Source organism: Oncorhynchus mykiss, chromosome 28 (genome assembly GCF_057628025.1).
Source record: "Oncorhynchus mykiss isolate SJ-2025 chromosome 28, ASM5762802v1, whole genome shotgun sequence".
In the NCBI taxonomy this organism is placed as follows: domain Eukaryota; kingdom Metazoa; phylum Chordata; class Actinopteri; order Salmoniformes; family Salmonidae; genus Oncorhynchus; species Oncorhynchus mykiss.
This window is the reverse complement of record NC_143049.1, coordinates 3,779,202-3,801,069: the sequence shown is the minus strand read 5'-3', so window position 1 is coordinate 3,801,069 and position 21,868 is coordinate 3,779,202. Positions and strand designations below refer to the sequence as shown.

The window sequence follows — 21,868 nt, the reverse complement described above, 5'->3', positions numbered from 1 at the left end:
GGACAGCTATGCTATAGTATGAAAATGAAATTGACAATCATTAAAATGGAAACAAATGCATCCATAGCCTATTTATCAGAGACGTTGATTAGAGGGGGAGAGGATTATCAAATACTAAAATAACAAATAAAGACTTTGTTGACTGATAAAATGAATGACAAGCCCAGCTGGGCACTTTCCTACATTTGACATTCGCGAGAAGCAGGTACTTCTATGCGTTCTCAAGGGCTCAATGGTATGAAATGAACCCAAACTTGTTTCTCACAAGCGTTAACAGGTTGTGAACTCTGCAACCAATGTTTCCACTCAGAGAATGAGAATAGTAAATTACTGTAATTAATACATGCATTAACAGAAATGTATGCAACCAAATGAAAGGGATTAGCAGTAAAATGCCTGTTTTACAAACGGTAGACCACCACACGGGCATTCATAATAGTGCATTGCGGGCCGATACTGTATAGCCAAGGCTACTATTCTACTTTGCTGGGATAGAAGGGCGGCAATTTGTGTTAGTCCCGCCTAAGGCGCATTGTCTACTTCACACAACATTAGCGCATTATAGGCCTCAGAGCCAGAACAACCTTGTCGACTGCTGTTGAATAATTAATGAAGTCAGACACATCCAAGCTTTTTTTTTAAAGAACGCCGATGTACTTATTTACCAGCAAGCTATGAAAATGTGCATTGGTTTATATTTACATTTTAAAAAGTCCACACATCAAAGATTTGATTACCGAAGTGCCGTAGCCTATAGCGCTCTACCCCACACATCTAGCAGATTAGCTGCTGGAGCATCAAAGGAAAGTTGGAAAGAGGAGCTGGAGAACGTTTAGTAGACGGATGAAGTTAGCAAAACAAGCTCTTATAATCATTAGTAAACACTCCTGTTATTAGGTCAAGTTTATCTACATGAACCTACAATCAATGGAGGCCTATTGAAACGGTGTTGATGGTTGTTTTATTTTGACTGTCTTCATCCATAACCGTCAGTTAGAGGGTTATTCAATCACTGTCACAGCCCTAACGGTTGGCCTCTGAAAAGGCACTTAGAGTCAATTACTAGCTCAGTTTAGTAGTATTTGCACCTGCTGTTTTGAAGGACTAATCCATAAAAGGAGAAAGAGAAGTTCAACTATATATCCATAGAGGACATAACTACTGCCTGACTCCATACTAAATAGCTTAATCAATTCAGACCACGGCAATGATAAAATATACTGGCAGAGGAGAGGATGAGAGAATGTTTGCAATTAAACGGAGGGAGACACAGAAAGAGAGACAGAGAGAGAAATAATTAGCCAAAGTTAAAGCTCAGACGTCTGCCAAAGGCATAATTATTAGCACTAATCATATAGTCAGGGCAAACAAAAAACCAGACAACACACACACACATAGGAAAACACACAAGAACTGTGAAATGTGAAATGCCTTTTTAAAGCCCACTCAATGAGTCCAATTTATTTTGAGGATACCTACTGGAGAAACACACATTTAATAACATGGTATAGTGTTCTATATCTATGCAAATTATGGCTTAAATCCCTGCCTTTATATCCTCTTGAAGCTACTAGATTAAATGACCATTACTACGATGGTATAATAATGCCTTTAGTGCACCAATGTTGTGCTACAGTGTGTTTGTGCCTGTGTGAGGATAGACGGATATAGAAAAGTTGGCTGGCTATAGATTTATCCCCCAGAACATGCATGGTGTGACCTAGATACAACAAGGCAGTGGGTATCTGTGTGTGTACTGTGTACCCACTGCAACTCACAAAAAGTTGGCAGAGTCTGCCGTTATTTCATGCTTCAAATGCAGTCTGGGCGAGTACCTTATATCATAGCTAACCATAAAATACAAAAATAAATCCATCGCCCCTCTCAATGATGACATATACAGGGCCTTCAGAAAGAATTCACACCCCTGACTTATTCCACATTTTGTTGTGTTACAGCCTGAATTCAAAATGGATTCCATTGAGATTTGTTTTGTCACTGACGTACACACAATACCATATAATGTCAAAGTGTTGTGTTTTTAGACATTTTTACAAACGAATAGCTGAGGCAATAAGTATTGAGGCAATAAGTATTTAACATATTATTTTCCCCCTCATCAATCTACACACCATACCCCATAATGACAAAGAGTAGAACTGAAATGTCACATTTAACTAAGTATTCAGACCCTTTACTCAGTACTTTGTTGAAGCACCTTTGGCAGGGATTCATTTTCTTGGTTATGACGAGTTTCTGGGGAGTTTCTCCCATTCTTCTCAGCAGATCCTCTCAAGCTCTGTCAGGTTGGATGGGGAGCATCGCTGCACAGCTATTTTCAGGTCTCTCTAGAGATGTTCGATCGGTTTAAAGTTTGGGCACTGGCTGGGCCACTCAAGGACAATCAGAGACTTGTTTAGAGACACTCGTGCGTTGTCTTGGCTGTGTGTTTAGGGTCGTTGTTCTGTTGGAAGGTGAACCGTCGCCCCAGTCTGAGGTCCTGAGCGCTCTGGAGCAGGTTTTCATCAAGGATCTCTCTGTACTTCGCTCTGTTCATCTTTCTCTTGATCCTGACTAGTCTCCCAGTCCCTGCTGCTGAAAAACATCCCCAAAACATGATGCTACCATCACCATGTTTCACAGTAGGGATGGTACCAGGTTTCCTCTAGACGTGACGCTTGGCATTCATGACAAAGAGTTCAACCTTTTACCAGACCAGAGAATCTTGTTTCTCATGGTCTGAGAGTCTTTAGGTGCCTTTTGGCAAACTCTCAAGCAGGCTGTCATGTGCTTTTTACTGAGGAGTGGCTTCCCTCTGGCCACTCCACCATAAAGGCCTGATTGGTGGAAAGCTGCATCTGAAATGTTCTCCACAGAGGAACTCTGGAGCTCTGTCAGAGTGACCATCGGGTTCTTGGTTACCTTCCTGACTAAGGCACTTCTCCCCCGATTGCTCAGTTTTGCCGGGTGGCCAGCTCTAGGAAGATTCTTGGTGGTTTCAAACTTCTTCCATTGAAGAATGATGGAGGGGACCTAGTGGACCTTCAACGCTGCCAACATTCTTTATGGTACTTCTCCCCTTCTGCCTCAACAAAATCCTGTCTCGGAGCTCTAAGGACAATTTCTTCGACCTCATGGCTTCGTTATGACCCCCAAGACGCTTGTGGGGGTCATAGAACAAAACGGAGAACCCTATTGTGTTTGTGAGAGTAGTTTGTTTGGAGGCCAAACCATTCGGACGCTACAGACGACTTTGTGAGAAGACCAATTTTTGAGATGTCTCATGGTCTGACAAACAACGCTCTAGCTCTGTCATCTTTCACCGCAGATGCGGGAAGTGCGACATAGGCGGATGCGGTGGACTGAGACGCTTAAAAAAAGGCTCTCTCTAGCTTACTTCTATGGGGATTTGTGTATTATGCTAATTGGATTTCCGTGGGGGCTCGGACATCGATCTCCAGAAATGAGCCCATTAAGATGAAAGGCAATATCTTTAGGCCCTGTACATGGTTGGTATCAGGCAGGTGTGCTATTTTAGCAATTAGCATCATCACCTGTCTGATGCAGCATGGTGGCTACTTGGCTGAAGCATGGGTTTGCTCCTCTGCATTATTTACCACAAAGGGCTAATCGTTAGCTAGATCACAGACTCTAAATATCATCGTTGCTTGTTTAATGTCCTAAAAAATATATACTGGCAAGTTTATGCTTTCGATTGGCCGACGCGCAACCTGCAGTAATCTTTTATATTGTTATGCCAGACACAGAGATTGTAAAAACGATGCCAATTGTGCAAACATTTCAGTTGATAAAGAAATCTAACAGCACTTAAAAGTGGGATACCTACTGCTCTTTTCAATAATTGTCATCAAAACTGTTGTCTTTTCCCCGAGACTGAATTTAGGAATGTTGCGCAGTGGCTGGCCTTATTAGAACACATGTGTCTCTGCACAGCAATCAGCAGTGTGAGGGGTTGAGCACTCTTTACAGCCGACAGTTGATATTCAGCTCATACAGTGCCTTGCAAAAGTATTCGGCCCCCTTGAACTTTGCGACCTTTTGCCACATTTCAGGCTTCAAACATAAAGATATAAAACTGTATTTTTTTGTGAAGAATCAAGAACAAGTGGGACACAATCATGAAGTGGAACGACATTTATTGGATATTTCAAACTTTTTTAACAAATCAAAAACTGAAAAATTGGGCGTGCAAAATTATTCAGCCCCCTTAAGTTAATACTTTGTAGCGCCACCTTTTGCTGCGATTACAGCTGTAAGTCACTTGGGGTATGTCTCTATCAGTTTTGCACATCGAGAGACTGAATTTTTTTCCCATTCCTCCTTGCAAAACAGCTCGAGCTCAGTGAGGTTGGATGGAGAGCATTTGTGAACAGCAGTTTTCAGTTCTTTCCACAGATTCTCGATTGGATTCAGGTCTGGACTTTGACTTGGCCATTCTAACACCTGGATATGTTTATTTTTGAACCATTCCATTGTAGATTTTGCTTTATGTTTTGGATCATTGTCTTGTTGGAAGACAAATCTCTGTCCAAGTCTCAGGTCTTTTGCAGACTCCATCAGGTTTTCTTCCAGAATGGTCCTGTATTTGGCTCCATCCATCTTCCCATCAATTTAACCATCTTCCCTGTCCCTGCTGAAGAAAAGCAGGCCCAAACCATGATGCTGCCACCACCATGTTTGACAGTGGGGATGGTGTGTTCAGCTGTGTTGCTTTTACGCCAAACATAACGTTTTGCATTGTTGCCAAAAAGTTCAATTTTGGTTTCATCTGACCAGAGCACCTTCTTCCACATGTTTGGTGTGTCTCCCAGGTGGCTTGTGGCAAACTTTAAACAACACTTTTTATGGATATCTTTAAGAAATGGCTTTCTTCTTGCCACTCTTCCATAAAGGCCAGATTTGTGCAATATACGACTGATTGTTGTCCTATGGACAGAGTCTCCCACCTCAGCTGTAGATCTCTGCAGTTCATCCAGAGTGATCATGGGCCTCTTGGCTGCATCTCTGATCAGTCTTCTCCTTGTATGAGCTGAAAGTTTAGAGGGACGGCCAGGTCTTGGTAGATTTGCAGTGGTCTGATACTCCTTCCATTTCAATATTATCGCTTGCACAGTGCTCCTTGGGATGTTTAAAGCTTGGGAAATCTTTTTGTATCCAAATCCGGCTTTAAACTTCTTCACAACAGTATCTCGGACCTGCCTGGTGTGTTCCTTGTTCTTCATGATGCTCTCTGCGCTTTTAACGGACCTCTGAGACTATCACAGTGCAGGTGCATTTATACGGAGACTTGATTACACACAGGTGGATTGTATTTACCATCATTAGTCATTTAGGTCAACATTGGATCATTCAGAGATCCTCACTGAACTTCTGGAGAGAGTTTGCTGCACTGAAAGTAAAGGGGCTGAATAATTTTGCACGCCCAATTTTTCAGTTTTTGATTTGTTAAAAAAGTTTGAAATATCCAATAAATGTCGTTCCACTTCATGATTGTGTCCCACTTGTTGTTGATTCTTCACAAAAAAATACAGTTTTATATCTTTATGTTTGAAGCCTGAAATGTGGCAAAAGGTCACAAAGTTCAAGGGGGCCGAATACTTTCGCAAGGCACTGTAAATAAACAACATAGCTCATTAAGAGCATCTTCCCAGAAGTAACTATGGCCACCATTTTGTGTCTAGACAGTACTGACCTGAGCCAGGATGGCAGCCTTCTGACCCGCTGTGACCCGGATGGCCTGCTGTGTGACGGTCGCAGGGGACGACACTACGTGACCTGTGGAACTGGCCGCGCCCTGTTTCCCCACGCCCTGCGACGCCGGCTGGCCAACCAGAAACGTGCCCTGGAAAAGATCAATCAGAAACAGCTTGGTCGATACGACACTAAAAGATAATATCAACAGCAATGGGTTTTACCATACCATCTGAGAGTTTTTGTTAGAGCTTTTCTTGAAGAGTTTATAAGTATGGACCGGGTTGGTAACATGTATTTGTTGTTTATTAATTGGTTTATTCAACAGTTTGGTAATAAGGGTTGGTGGGATGAATGGGTGGCACATCGTGGTTGATAAATTTGAACATCCTCTTTGACACAATTAGTCAGCAGTTAGGGAGGAAGATAACAGGGGCGGGTGATTTCTTTAGTTAGGCTGTTTAAGGATGGAGGAGGGGTGTGTGTGTTTGTGTACACAAACACTCGCAAATGTGTGCATGAGCAAGTGTGTGGTTGGCCACATGAATTTGCTGCCACCGACCAGTGGAACGATGGAAAGGAAGAGGATGTCTAAATGTGTCCGTACTCTCTGCAGGCACACCGATGGCAACGGCTAAAGATTTTCCCAAAGGTTGGACTGACGTGAGAGTGAGAACAGCGAGCGGTGACATGAAATGATCTCTGCCCCAGATTTAGGTTTTCAGGTGGGAGGAAGAGAGGACGCACATACTTCATTAGGAGTTGTTGGAGACGGTATTGTTCTAGAGTTAAGAGCTGGATCATTGGCTCGATAATGAATGAATCTACTTCAGGGATATAGGAAGCAGCAGGCTCAATCACTACTGAAATGCTAAAGATAAGCTTTACTAAAGTAAATTACCCACAGAGAATGTACTTTATAAAGGGAAAAGTCTTCAAATAATCACTACCGGAATACTAAAGACAGACTTTACAAAATGAAAATCCCAGCCTTCATGAACACAAAACAGCAAAAATGTATTCTTTACGAAGAACAAAATCCGCTAGCAAGTAGTCTTTAAAATGAACAGGTGTGATGGATTTCAGAGACTGAAGAGAGTACTTTTATTCTACTCTGAGCACGACATGAGACTCTCCACAAGAATAAGACATGAAAGACAGCAGCTTGTTTCACTCAAAGATGAATCGAAGAGGATACAAGGGTGAACAGAGAGAGAGTGAGAAGATGTGATTATCAGTGTGTGTGTGTGTGTGTGTGTGTACCTGTGGGGTCTGTTTGAGGATGTATGATGTGTAGGAGAGGTTAGAGGGCAGGCTGCTGGATGAGGAGGTGGGGGTCTGGGAGCCAGAGCCTGTAGAGGAGCTGCCCTGGGACTGCTGACCTACACACACACAAACACAGAGAGAGACATCAGCATAATACAACATAAAAGGGTTTAGGTGGTGGGCACGGACGGACCGGCTATAGAGAACATTTCCTGTAATTCTACACATTTTGCCATGCAACTGAGAGAAAATGAAGCTAATTCCCTGCAATTCCATGCATTTTGCCATGGCTAATGCTTTATACTGCTAAATTCCTGCTAAATTCCTTATTTTGGTTATTGTCAATTCTCCCTGGATGTCTAGCTTTTATCTTGGTGATTGAGAATTCTCAAAGATTAATAAAAAATGTATAGGTCCATTATCTTTTCAACATACTTTATATCTTATTTCTCAGCGGGAATTGCGTATACTCACTTCTGAATCCCCACAATGTGTATCAAAGTAGTGTAGTGGAGGTATACGCCGTATCAACTATTAAGGCTGATGGAACAGATCAGAATGTTTAGCTTAAAATTATGATAAACTATCATCTTTTCACATTTTAAGAGCAGCAATGTGCACACAGCGGTAGGCCTACGGGCGAATGCTCCAAAATACAATTTGCTCACTGCAAATGAGTGCGGCCACATGGACAGAGATGGAAATATCCGTTTGAAATTGGTGAAATCTAAAGATGCAACATCATGGGATGCTAATATGACTACGATAAAGCCTTTGGCTGCTAGAAAGTGAAAGAAAGTTGAAAGAAAACCAATAGAACAGGAGAACATTTGAGGAAGTCTTTCTAAAATAATTGCCTCCGTGTTTCTATGGTGGGATTTTGGCTACAGGGTACTTTGAAGTAAGGTAAGACACACCTCATAATATGAAGTAAAACATCCAGGTTTAAAAAAATTAAGGAACAGGAGAAATATAGCGATGCTAACGATAGGCCTATCCGTCTTCTGGTAGATGGAAAGGACGTTCCCAAAAACCTTCTCTATTAAATGTTAACTAGCCTATGCCTACCTGGCAGAATGATGATATGATTACTTGCATCAATCCAGTGGCCATTTGTTTTGCAAAGTCGTGTGCTAAAGAAATGTCGCTTACCAAACAGAAGTGTTCTGTGCCTGCCCACTTCAATTGAAGGGTAACTACACTAAAAAAAAATCCACTTTTATTAGATTTGTCCCAGACCTCAAAAGTGGTCTCCTGATATGGTTCAAGCATTGCTGTGCATTTTCTTTTTTTTTATGCAATGGAAAAGCAGAAACCTGTGACTTTCTTTCTCAGTTGACAGCATCATTTATCCGTTTCAATAGTAGGCCTACTATTAGTCAGTACAGCTTGGGTTGACCTGACTGTGAAAGACGAAAATGGGATTTATCATTTTAGGTCATTCAGAGTTTATGTCACTGTTTCTCATAGAATTTTTCACACAGGGTGAAATGTGGAAGACACATTCCAGTTGAATACATTCAGTTGGACAACTCACTAGTTATCCCCCTTTCCCCTTCCCTCGCCGGGGGGGAGGGGGGAGTGTAGTTTAAGTATACCCACTTCTCCGGCACTGCACCACAGGTTTTAGTCGCTTTAGTTAACACTAAAATCATATTTCCAGCCCGCCCAAAGATTTCAATGGCAGAAATATCCCTGATAATACACCCAGAGACCCAAAGATTTTGGACGGACACATGTTCCTGGACACAGAGAGACATGCTTCAGCATAATACGCCTAGAGCAGGGCTCTCCAACCCTGTTCCTGGACACAGAGAGACATGCTTCAGCATAATACGCCTAGAGCAGGGCTCTCCAACCCTGTTCCTGGACACAGAGAGACATGCTTCAGCATAATAAACATAGAGCAGGGCTCTCCAACCCTGTTCCTGAACACGGAGAGACATGCTTCAGCATAATACGCCTAGAGCAGGGCTCTCCAACCCTGTTCCTGGACACAGAGAGACATGCTTCAGCATAATACGCCTAGAGCAGGGCTCTCCAACCCTGTTCCTGGACACAGATAGACATGCTTCAGCATAATACACCTAGAGCAGGGCTCTACAACCCTGTTCTTGGACACTGAGAGACATGCGTCAGCATAATACAACCCTGTTCCTGGACACAGAGAGACATGCTTCAGCATAATACGCCTAGAGCAGGGCTCTCCAACCCTGTTCCTGGACACAGAGAGACATGCTTCAGCATAATACACCTAGAGCAGGGCTCTCCAACCCTGTTCCTGAACACAGAGAGACATGCTTCAGCATAATACACCTAGAGCAGGGCTCTCCAACCCTGTTCCTGGACACAGAGAGACATGCATCAGCATAATACGCCTAGAGCAGGGCTCTCCAACCCTGTTCCTGGACACAGAGAGACATGCTTCAGCATAATACACATAGAGCAGGGCTCTCCAACCCTGTTCCTGGACACAGAGAGACATGCTTCAGCATAATACGCCTAGAGCAGGGCTCTCCAACCCTGTTCCTGGGCACAGAGAGACATGCTTCAGCATAATACGCCTAGAGCAGGGCTCGCCAACCCTGTTCCTGGACACAGAGAGACATGCTTCAGCATAATACGCCTAGAGCAGGGCTCTCCAACCCTGTTCCTGGACACAGAGAGACATGCATCAGCATAATACGCCTAGAGCAGGGCTCTCCAACCCTGTTCCTGGACACAGAGAGACATGCTTCAGCATAATACGCCTAGAGCAGGGCTCTCCAACCCTGTTCCTGGACACAGAGAGACATGCTTCAGCATAATACGCCTAGAGCAGGGCTCTCCAACCCTGTTCCTGGACACACAGAGACATGCTTCAGCATAATACGCCTAGAGCAGGGCTCTCCAACCCTGTTCCTGGACACAGAGAGACATGCTTCAGCATAATACACCTAGAGCAGGGCTCTCCAACCCTGTTCCTGGACACAGAGAGACATGCGTCAGCATAATACAACCCTGTTCCTGGACACAGAGAGACATGCTTCAGCATAATACGCCTAGAGCAGGGCTCTCCAACCCTGTTCCTGGACACAGAGAGACATGCTTCAGCATAGTACGCCTAGAGCAGGGCTCTCCAACCCTGTTCCTGGACACAGAGAGACATGCTTCAGCATAATACACCTAGAGCAGGGCTCTCCAACCCTGTTCCTGGACACAGGGAGACATGCTTCAGCATAATACAACCCTCTTCCTGGACACAGAGAGACATGCTTCAGCATAATACACCTAGAGCAGGACTCTCCAACCCTGTTCTTGGACACAGAGAGACATACTTCAGCATAATACAACCCTGTTCCTGGAGAGCTACCATCCTGTAGGTTCAACCTTTGTCCTGGAGAGCTACCATCCTGTAGGTTCAACCCTGTTCCTGGAGAGCTACCATCCTGTAGGTTCACTCCAACCCTTTTCCTGGAGAGCTACCATCCTGTAGGTTCAACCCTGTTACCGGAGAGCTACCATCCTGTAGGTTCACGCCAACCCTGTTCCTGGAGAGCTACTATCCTGTAGGTTCAACCTTTTTCCTGGAGAGCTACCATCCTGTAGGTTCACTCCAACCCTGTTCCTGGAGAGCTACCATCCTGTAGGTTCAACCCTGTTCCTGGAGAGCTACCATCCTTTAGGTTCAAGCCTGTTCCTGGAGAGCTACCATCCTGTAGGTTCACAACATCCCTGTTCCTGGAGAGCTACCATCCTGTAGGTTCAACCCTGTTCCTGGAGAGCTATCATCCTGTAGGTTCACTCCAACCCTGTTCCTGGAGAGCTACTATCCTATAGGTTCAACCCTGTTCCTGGAGAGCTACTATCCTGTAGGTTCAACCCTGTTCCTGGAGAGCTACCATCCTGTAGGTTCACTCCAACCCTGCCCCTGGAGAGCTACCATCCTGTAGGTTCACTCCAACCCGGTTCCTGGAGAGTTACTATGCTGTAGGTTCAACCCTGTCCCTGGAGAGCTACCATCATGTAGGTTCACTCCAACCCTGTTCCTGGAGAGCTACCATCCTGTAGGTTCAACCCTGTTCCTGGAGAGCTACCATCCTGTAGGTTCACTCCAACCCTGTTCCTGGAGAGCTACCATCCTGTAGGTTCAACCCTGTTCCTGGAGAGCTACCATACTGTAGGTTCACCCCAACCCTGTTCCTGGAGAGCTACTATCCTGTAGGTACAATCCAACCCTGTTCCTGGAGAGCTACCATCCTGTAGGTTCAACCCTGTTCCTGGAGAGCTACCATCCTGTAGGTTCACTCCAACCCTGTTCCTGGAGAGCTACCATCCTGTAGGTTCAACCCTGTTCCTGGAGAGCTACCATACTGTAGGTTCACCCCAACCCTGTTCCTGGAGAGCTACTATCCTGTAGGTTCACTCTAACCCTGTTCCCGGAGAGCTACTATCCTGTAGGTTCACTCCAACCCTGTTCCTGGAGAGCTACCATTCTGTAGGTTCACTCCAACCCTGTTCCCGGGGAGCTACTATCCTGTAGGTCCAACCCTGTTCCTGGAGAGCTACCATCCTGTAGGTTCTCTCCAACCCTGTTCCTGGAGAACTACCATCCTGTAGGTTCAACCCTGTTCCTGGAGAGCTACCATCCTGTAGGTTCAAATCTGTTCCTGGCGAGCTACCATCCTGTAGGTTCAACCCTGTTCCTGGAGAGCTACCATCCTGTAGGTTCAACTCTGTCCCTGGAGAGCTACCATCCTGTAGGTTTTCACTCCAACCGTAATCTAGCACACCTGATTCTAATAATAAACTGGTTGATCAGCTGAACCAGCTAAGTTACAACTGGGGATGGAGTGAAAACCTACAGATGGGTAGCTCTCCAGGAACAGGGATGGAAAACCCTGACCTAGAGACTGCTATCCTATACAGACATAGACACCTAAATAAACCTGCATTCATACACCAAAGAGGTGAAAAACCCCATGGCATATTCACTATTCAGTGGGGGTTTGTTTATGTGACAAACTGGATTGGATACAAGGATAGGGTTGGAGAGGAAGAAGAAAATAGGAAATGAAAGGAGAGGAGTTGGTGAGGATAATGAGGTGTGTGTGTGTGTTACCTGCTGAGTTGGAAGCTCTGAGGATGGCTCCCTGGGGAATGAGAAGCAGCTTGCCCTTCCCTGATGGGTTCTTGCTGTTGGTGGTGAGGTACAGCTTGGTGCCCGGGGGCAGGTTGGCAAGGTTTGCCAGGTTGTTGGCTGGCAGCTGGAGGGTAGCCATCACTGTGGAGAGAGAGAGGGGGGAGAGAGTTTGTCTGTCAAGAGTGTTTGTTTGTGTTTACGTGTCTGCATGTCTCAAATAAACAGGCGCCTTTTCCCAATGTTTGTATGCGTGTGAACGAACAAAAGGGAAGTGACCCTCACCTCCGCTCTTTCCTGTTCCCCCTGCGGCCCCCGTTGCCTTAGCAACAACCTGCTGACCCACGATGCTACCAGCCGCTCCGCTGACGATGGCCTTGGCGACCCCCTGGGCGACCACCTGCTTCCCGCCAATCACCTTGGAAACGGAGGGGTTGCCCTTGGCGACCAGGATCTGTCCGCTGCTGATGGCCACCTGCTTCACCGCTGCCTGGAGGGCAGGGATACCCAGAACCTGGAGAGGGGGAACATTGGAAATGTAGTTTTACAGTTCAAAGCCTTTGCTCTTTGATACCGTGCTCACTGGCTGTGTGTGTGTGTGCATGTCAAATCAAAATTATGCTTATTGTTCACGTACACATTTTAGCAGATGTTACAGCGGGTGCAAATAAATTATTATGTTATTTGAGCCAAACAAAGCAGTACAATATCAAACAAGTACATAAACAAAATACAAAAAATGTATAAATCAATAAATGTCGGTATGAATACAATTAACAACCCAAATAGCACTGTTAGAGTAATCTAAATGCAATCTACACGTATCTACACAGGGTGAATTTACACTAGAAATACTAAGAATGATATGTACAGCAGTAGATATAGAGTGAGCTATTATATTATACATTTGCGGTGAGTATAAACAGTATCATTAAATGCAATGTACAGTAGTAGAAATATTAGAATGAGCTATGTCGAGAATACAGTATTTAAATATACAGTACAAAACCACATGGCAAAATGGATAGAATTCCAGGAATTCTTCCGGACCAGAGTCTGGAATATAAATATATGTATTTAAGTGGTGCGTATAGACAGTATGTGAATAGTAAAGGTGTGTATAGCAGTAGTTACATAGGATGAGCCATGACTAGAAGTTCAAGTGTGTGTGTGTATGTGTCCGTGTGTGTGTCTGATACCTTGCTGGGTGGGGCCCCTGCCCCGCTGGCCCCTCCTGTCTGTTTCTGTGGCGACATGGAGATCACATGACCTCCTTTCACTGCGACAAATTGCTGCGTTGCTGCGGCGGCGGTCTGCTGGGCTGCCGTTACCGAGGAAACCATTTGCTGCTGGTGCTGAGTGGGAACCTCCCCCGGCTCCTGCTTGATAATGACCTGCAGAAGTCAGAGAAAGAACATTACCACAAGGACTACCAGTGCTAGAAGCAACCTTTTAAAAATTATTCACACCCCTTGACTTCTCCACATTTTGTTGTGTTACAGCCTGAATTTCAAAATGGATACAACTTAGATTTTTCTTGTCACCAGCCTACACACACAATACCCCATGAAGTCAAAGTGGAATTATGGTTTTTACAAGTTTTTGTACAAATTAATTAAAAATGAAATGCTGAAATGTCTTGAGTCAATAAGTATTCATTCCCTTTGTTGTGGCAAGCCTAAATAAGTTAATGAGTACACATTTGCTAAACAAGTCACATAAGTTGCATGGACTCAATAATGCAATAACAGTGTTTAACATGATTTTTGAATGACTACCTCATCTCTGTACCCCACACATACAATTATCTTTAAAAGTCCCTCAGTCGAGCAGTGAATTTCAAACACAGATTCAAACCACAAAGACCAGGAAGGTTGTCCAACGCCTCACAGAGGGCACCTATTGGAATATAGGTCAAAATAAAGCAGACATTGAATATCTCTTTGAGCATGGTGAAGTTAAATTAAATGGTGTATTGATGGTGTATCAATACAAGCAGTCACTACAAAGATACAGGGGTCCTAACTCAGTTGCCGCAGAGGAAGGAAACTGCTCAGGGATTTCCCCATGAGGCCAATGGTGACTTTAAGACAGATACAGAGTTTAATGACTGGATGAATCACAAACATTGCAGAAAGGGTGGCTACTTTGAAGAATGTATAATATAAAATATATTTGGATTTGTTTAACACTTTTTTGGTTATTACATGATTCCATGTGTTATTTCATAGTTGTGATGTATTCACTATTATTCTACAATGTAGAATATTGTAAAAATAAAGAAAAACCCTTGAATGAGTAGGTGTGTCCAAACTTTTGACTGGTACTGTATATTTACTACAACTATTGCAAGACCTGAAAATGGTTGTCTAACAATGATCAAGAACCAATTTCACAGTTTGAAGCATTTAAAAAAAAAAATAAATGGACAAATGCTGCACAAAACAGGTGTGGAAAGCACTTAGAGACTTACCCAGAAAGAGAATATATATTTTTTAACCCACTTTGAATTCAGGCTGTAAACAGAACAAAATGTGGAATAGGTCAAGAGGTATTAAAATTCTGTCCCCTTCAAAACAGGATAGAAAAAAATAGCAAAGCAAAAAAGAGTGAGCACTCACCATTGGTTAGTTAATACAATAAGTCAATATCATTGTTGTGATTAGGCATTGGTTTTAATAACAGCGACTGACAGATCACAAAGGACCCTGCTTTATTTTCAGCCCCCGCAGAGAGAGAAGGCTTGGTGCTGCCCAGCAGAGAAAGAAACAGTGCTGTGGGTTCAGGTTTGATGCTGAGTATCACAGCAGCACCACGTTCCTGCCTAAAGTACTGTCGGAATTCATCTGCCCTGAAATTGGGTTTCATCATCTGTGGAGAGTTTGGGGAGTGGGTTGATTTTATTACAGGGGTTTGACACCATCTCTGTGTGTTTTTTGGGGGTTTTACTATCCTTGTGGGGACCAGAAGTCCTCAAAAGGATAGTACAAGGAACATTCCGACCTGTGGGTCCCCACAAGGAAAAAGGATATTTTAGGCTTAGGAGTTAGGGATACAATTAGGGTTAGGTTTAAGTTAGGTTAAGGGTTACATTTAGGGGTTAGGGAAACAATTAGGGTTAGGTTTAAGTTAGGTTAAGGGTTACATTTAGGGGTTAGGGAAACAATTAGGGTTAGGTTTAAGTTAGGTTAAGGGTTACATTTAGGGGTTAGGGAAAGTATCATTTTTAATGGGAATCAATTGTTTGGTCCCCACAAGGAGAGCAAAACAAACACGTGTTTAGATATAGAACCTTGCAGTTATTCCCTCTGCAATGCAATTCCCTTTTAGAATGATGTCCCAGTTAAATGTCTTGCCAAGTGGCTGCCTACAGCTGCTGAAGATAGCACCCTGGCAGACTGGCACACTATTAATAATACACAGAGCGAGAGAGCGAGAAAGAGAGCGAGAGAGAGAGTGTTGTTCAAGGGAGGGAGTGTCTACAGAGACAGGAAGTCACTATACCACACAGACTGCTGGGTTGGCTCTGACATAAATCTCCTGGAAGCTCAACACTGTTAGGTCTGAAGAGTTCTATGAAAAGTACTCATGACAGGTTAAGACTTTGGTTATCAAAGTCATTCATGGAAGACTCCTGTGTATTCAGGGTTTAAAATGGAAAGGGGCAATCTGCAGTTTAAATAATAACAAGGCATATCCCACCACTTGGGTAAAAAGCTAAGGGGTTGGGGCTGGAGAAATGTAACCACTCTCATACTCATAGACATTGCCAAAAGTATGTGGCCTGTCGAACATCACAGTCCAAAATCATGGGAATTAATACGGCGTTGGTCCCCCCTTTGGTGCTATAACTGCCTCCACTCTTCTGGGAAGGCTTACACTAGATGTTGGAAAATTGCTGTGGGGACTTGGTTCCATTCAGCCACAAGAGTATTAGTGAGTTCGGACACTGTTGTTGGGCATTTAGGCCTGGCTCGCAGTCGGCGTTCCAATTCATCCCAAAGGTGTTAGATGGGGTTGAGATCAGGGCTCTGTGCAGGCCAGTCAGGTTTTTCCACACTGATCTTGACAAACATTTCTGTTTACAGGGGCATTGTCATGCTAAAACAGGACAGGGCCTTCCCCAAACTGTTGACACAAAGTTGGAAGCATAGAATCGTTGTATTGCTGCAGCGTTAAGATTTCTCTTCACTGGAACTAAGGGGCCTAGCAAGAGCCATGAAAAACAACCCAAGACCATTATTCCTCCTCCACCAAACTTTACAGTTGGCACTATGCATTGGGGCAGGTAGCTTTATCCCACTCCAGCCAACGCTTGGCATTGCGCATGGTGATCTCAAGCTAGTGTGTGGCTGCTGGCCATGAAAACCAATTTTATGAAGATCCATAACAAACAGTTATTGTGTTGGCGTTGCTTCCAGAGGCAGTTTGGACCTCGGTAGTGTGTTGCAACCGAGGACAGACCATTTTTAAACACAATGCGCTTCAGCACTGCTAGTTGATGGTAATCCTAGTCATATTAGTAACTCTGCTAGTTGATGATAATCCTAGTCATATTAGTAACCCTGCTAGTTGATGACAATCCTAGTCATATTAGTAACCCTGGTAGTTGATGATAATCCTAGTCATATTAGTAACCCTGCTAGTTGATGATAATCCTAGTCATATTAGTAACCCTGCTAGTCGATGATAATCCCAGTCATATTAGTAACTCTGCTGGTTGATGCCAATCCTAGTCATATTAGTAACCCTGGTAGTTGATGATAATCCTAGTCAAATGAGTAACCAACCCATGCAAGTTGATGATAATCCTAGTCATATTAGTAACCCTGGTAGTTGATGATAATCCTAGTCATATTAGTAACCAACCCATGCTAGTTGATGATAATCCTAGTCATATTAGTAACCCTGGTAGTTGATGATAATCCTAGTCATATTACATGCTAGTTGATGATAATCCTAGTCATATTAGTAACCAATGTTAGTTGATGATAATCCTAGTCATATTAGTAACCCTGCTAGTTGATGATAATCCCAGTCATATTAGTAACTCTGCTGGTTGATGACAATCCTAGTCATATTAGTAACCCTGGTAGTTGATGATAATCCTAGTCATGTTAGTAACCAACCCATGCTAGTTGATGATAATCCTAGTCATATTAGTAACCAACCCATGCTAGTTGATGATAATCCTAGTCATATTAGTAACCCTGCAGGTTGATGATAATCTTAGTCATGTTAGCAACGCTGCTAGTTGATGATAATCCTAGTCATATTAGTAACCCTGCTAGTTGATGATAATCCTAGTCATATTAGTAACCCTGCTAGTTGATGATATTCCTAGTCATATTAGTAACCCTGCTAGTTGATGATAATCCTAGTCATATTAGTAACCCCGCTAGTTGATGATAACCCTAGTCATATTAGTAACCCTGCTAGTTGATGACAATCCTAGTCATTTTATCAACCCTGCTAGTTGATGACAATCCCAGTCATATTAGTAACCCTGCTAGTTGATGAAAATCCTAGTCATATTAGCAACCAACCCATGCTAGTTGATGATAATCCTCGTCATATTAGTAACCCTGCTAGTTGATGACAATCCTAGTCATATTAGTAATAGTAACCCTGCTAGTTGATGACAATCCTAGTCATATTAGAAACCAACCCATGCTAGATGATGATAATCCTAGTCATATTAGTAACCCTGCTAGTTGATGATATTCCTAGTCATATTAGTAACCCTGCTAGTTGATGATATTCCTAGTCATATTAGTAACCCTGCTAGTTGATGATAATCCTAGTCATATTATTAACCCTGCTAGTTGATGATAATCCTAGTCATATTAGTAACCCTGCTAGTTGATGATAAATAATCCTAGTCATATTAGTAACCCTGCTAGTTGATGATATTCCTAGTCATATTAGTAACCAACCCATGCTAGTTGATGATAATCCTAGTCATATTATTAACCCTGCTAGTTGATGATAATCCTAGTCATATTAGTAACCCTGCTAGTTGATGATAAATAATCCTAGTCATATTAGTAACCCTGCTAGTTGATGATATTCCTAGTCATATTAGTAACCCTGCTAGTTGATGATAATCCTAGTCATATTATTAACCCTGCTAGTTGATGATAATCCTAGTCATATTAGTAACCCTGCTAGTTGATGATAAATAATCCTAGTCATATTAGTAACCCTGCTAGTTGATGATAATCCTAGACATATTAGTAACCCTGGTAGTTGATGATAATCCTAGTCATATTAGTAACCCATGTTAGTTGATGTATCTTTCTTAATTTCTGTGACATGAAACCGCTCCAGCTTACTCTGCGCTTTGAGAATGGGGTTTTCCGCTAATTGCATTTGGGAACATTTGCGCACATTCTACAGGCATGTGCACATTCTTACGCTTATAATTGTTGTATGAATTAATATATTTCTCCACCGTAATTACACCAACAATCACAAATGACGGATGAGCTTGCTTTGTAATGTTTATAACACAACACAGTATTACTAGTAAGAAGTTGTGGTATATTACTCAATTCAATTTCTTTTATTTTAACCAGTGTATGTTAAAATAAATGATTTACTTACAATAGTAAAAATTAAACAGATAAACAGTTCTACAACTGAACATCAAGAATCAGTGCCTGCCCAGCCACAAAATGCAAAAGTATAAAATCATGTGTATAAATGGTTTTTGGAGTGTTCCATGCTCAATAAATCACAACGTACCCCCAAATATTTTAGTCATTAGATGAGACAAAAATGTTCAGCTGCCCATTAAGGGGAGGGCCATTACCGTGATAAAGGCACTCAGTAGCTGTGTTCGAATACCCATACTAACATATTGTATTCTACATACTTAATGAGTATATACTACATTCTATTTGTTAATTTTAGTATACTGTAAATTAACAGTATCCTTCAGTTGAGCGTACTAGCCCTTCACCCGTCTACCGGAAGTTGATGCTGTTGCTATGCAACCTCTTGCTAGCGTAACAAATTACTAGTTAGACATTTTACGAATTTGGGTGTGTTCTTAAATTCAATCTGACTGCCAGAGTGCACTCGTAAATTCAGAGCGTTGTCAGATGGTCCGTTTGTAAATTCAGAGCGTTGTCAGATGGTCCGTTTGTAAATTCAGAGCGTTGTCAGATGGTCCGTTTGTGAATTCAGAGCGTTGTCAGATGGTCCGTTTGTAAATTCAGAGCGTTGTCAGATGGTCCGTTTGTAAATTCAGAGCGTTGTCAGATGGTCCGTTTGTGAATTCAGAGCGTTGTCAGATGGTCCGTTTGTAAATTCAGAGCGTTGTCAGATGGTCCGTTTGTAAATTCAGAGCGTTGTCAGATGGTCCGTTTGTAAATTCAGTGCGTTGTCAGATGGTCCGTTTGTAAATTCAGAGCGTTGTCAGATGGTCCGTTTGTAAATTCAGAGCGTTGTCAGATGGTCCGTTTGTAAATTCAGAGCGTTGTCAGATGGTCCGTTTGTAAATTCAGAGCGTTGTCAGATGGTCCGTTTGGAAATTCTGAGCGTTGTCAGATGGTTCGTTTGGAATTTCAGAGCGTTTAGTTCTCGGAGCGCACACTGGACGCTCGGGCCGAGGAGTAGGGTTGATTTGAGCGTTCTGACCTTACAACAGCAGTCAAGCACCCAAGCTAACATCGGCAAGCTTGCTAGACACAAATGAGAAGACTCTGACCATTTTACTCGCCCTTAGCAGAGCTGGTTAGGCTGTTTTCATGTTATCTAGAGCGTTGGTGACTAACTGTGCTGCTGGCAACAATTTAATTACGCTTTTTTGCAGATGTTTACTGACACCGGCCATATTTGACGGGTGTTGAGCGCTCTTAAAATCATTATTCTGCGCTCTAGTAATCAGACGAGAGTGCTCTGAAATCGGAGTAGATAGCCAGAGCGAATTTACGAAAGCACCCATTGAAAACGCACAACGACTATACCATTTAGCTAAACTAAGAATGACGGGAATAACCAAGTCAATAAACGTTGGGTCGTTAGTTAGATAGCCTATAGTTAATATACTGGCAAGTTTGATATATAAGTAGCTAGCTAACATACCGGTACATACTGCTGTAATGATATGCTATGTGGTTCGTAAGGACAGCGTAGTTAACAAATTGTCAACCAACATATGCTATGTTGTTATGAAAAGTCATTACTTTATTACACTGCTTTAACTAATTATGATAAATGTTGAACAATGAACTTGTATCCGCTCTCGTTGTACTTTGTCTGCATATTTCCGCCAAATCTGAAAACGATGTGAAGCCACGCCCATTTCCTGAAGAACTGCATTATGGGCCCTAAAGTACAGAAATAGTGTCCTCTGTATACTTCGCATTTTGGCAAATTTAGTACGACATCCGAGAACTTTTGGCATACTAACTATATCCATACTATGACTAATAAGCATACTATATACTCAATTCACATCACAAATTGCACAGTTAGTGCGGTTAGTATGAGTATTCAAACACAGCTAGTGTGATTCTGTTTATTTGTGTATAATGTGAAGCACAAATAAGCATCTAATGACTCACTTAGCTGTTCTATGAGTTGTCTGAGGCAGGTGTTAGATTACGTGTGTTTTCAAGTGCAATGTTAATAACAATGGTTTTGGTAAACAGTTCTGAGATTTAACAATGCTCCTGTGAAGGTTCTAACAATGAACTTAGCCATAAGATGCTTTTGGGAAATCGGCCCTGGATATTAAACGGTTTTCCTGAATATTTTACCGCGGTGACCCAGCCATTGTCTATGTCAGCTCTGTGTAACTCACCTTGACCCCTGAGGACAGGAAGCTGCCTGTGTGAACCTTGGGGGCCGGAGAGCGAGTCCCCTGGGCCGCAACCGACTGCTTGGCTGTGGGACTTCCTGTAAGACAGAGACCCATCAATCAATTATCAAAAATGTATTTTGGTCACTGCCTGAGACTGGGTCCTGGTAATGACATCTGTCAGGTTCACAGTGATACTGAATTCAAAAGCTTTAGGTGGGTTACAGCACTAAAACGAAGCTATTGAGAGAAAAAGAGAAACTAAGGAAAACTAAGTGAATCAGCTCAAACTCCAACATCAGCTTGAAACAACCTGGAACCCTTTAAACCCCTCCGCCCGCCCTGGATCAGTTGAAACTAAGCGTTGGTGGATGTATGGGATATGGGAGAGGCTGTGTGGGAGAGCAGAGCACATGACTGGAATGTGAATGGGAGCTACAAAGCGCTGAAGTACAGCAGTGGGAGAATGTGATTTCACTGTGCTCCACTTGAGACTGACACTGATACATTGAACGGCCAAATGCCAACACACACATTCTGTAATTGAATTTACAATGAAGCGTAGCCTAGTCAGTATACACCAGGGATGGGCAACTGGCAGCCCTGTGCACAAAATAATGTAGGCCCCGGATCAAATTACAAAAACAAAAAATATATACAATGCATTCGGAAAGAATTCAGACCCGATTACTTTTTACACATTTTTTACGCTACAACCTCATTCTAAAATGGATTAAATATATTTTTTTCCTCATCAACCAACACACAATACCCCATAATGACAAAGCAAAAACAGGTTTTTAGATAATAATAAAAAACAACAGGAAAAACATATTTACATAAGTATTCAGACCATTTTGAGACTCGAAATTGAGCTCAGGTGCATCCTGTTTCCACTGATCATCCATGAGATGGTTCTACAAGTTGATTGGAGTCCACCTGTGGTAAATTCAATTGATTGG

General features: G+C 42.8%; 1 protein-coding gene across 9 annotated transcripts in view; it reads right to left on the bottom strand.

Annotated features, from left to right (window-relative positions):
* The window catches only part of LOC110508348 (YEATS domain-containing protein 2), a 63,203-nt gene that overhangs the window by 19,725 nt on the left and 21,610 nt on the right, over positions 1-21,868 (bottom strand). For all 9 annotated transcript variants that reach the window (XM_021588797.3, XM_021588798.3, XM_036965947.2 and 6 more), the window contains exons 13-18: positions 20,910-21,004; positions 13,297-13,491; positions 12,383-12,611; positions 12,080-12,241; positions 6,976-7,094; positions 5,714-5,863 (exon numbers count right to left, since the gene is read on the bottom strand). In XM_021588797.3, the coding sequence (XP_021444472.3) occupies positions 5,714-5,863; positions 6,976-7,094; positions 12,080-12,241; positions 12,383-12,611; positions 13,297-13,491; positions 20,910-21,004 (950 nt within the window). The remainder of the gene's footprint in view (positions 1-5,713; positions 5,864-6,975; positions 7,095-12,079; positions 12,242-12,382; positions 12,612-13,296; positions 13,492-20,909; positions 21,005-21,868) is intronic.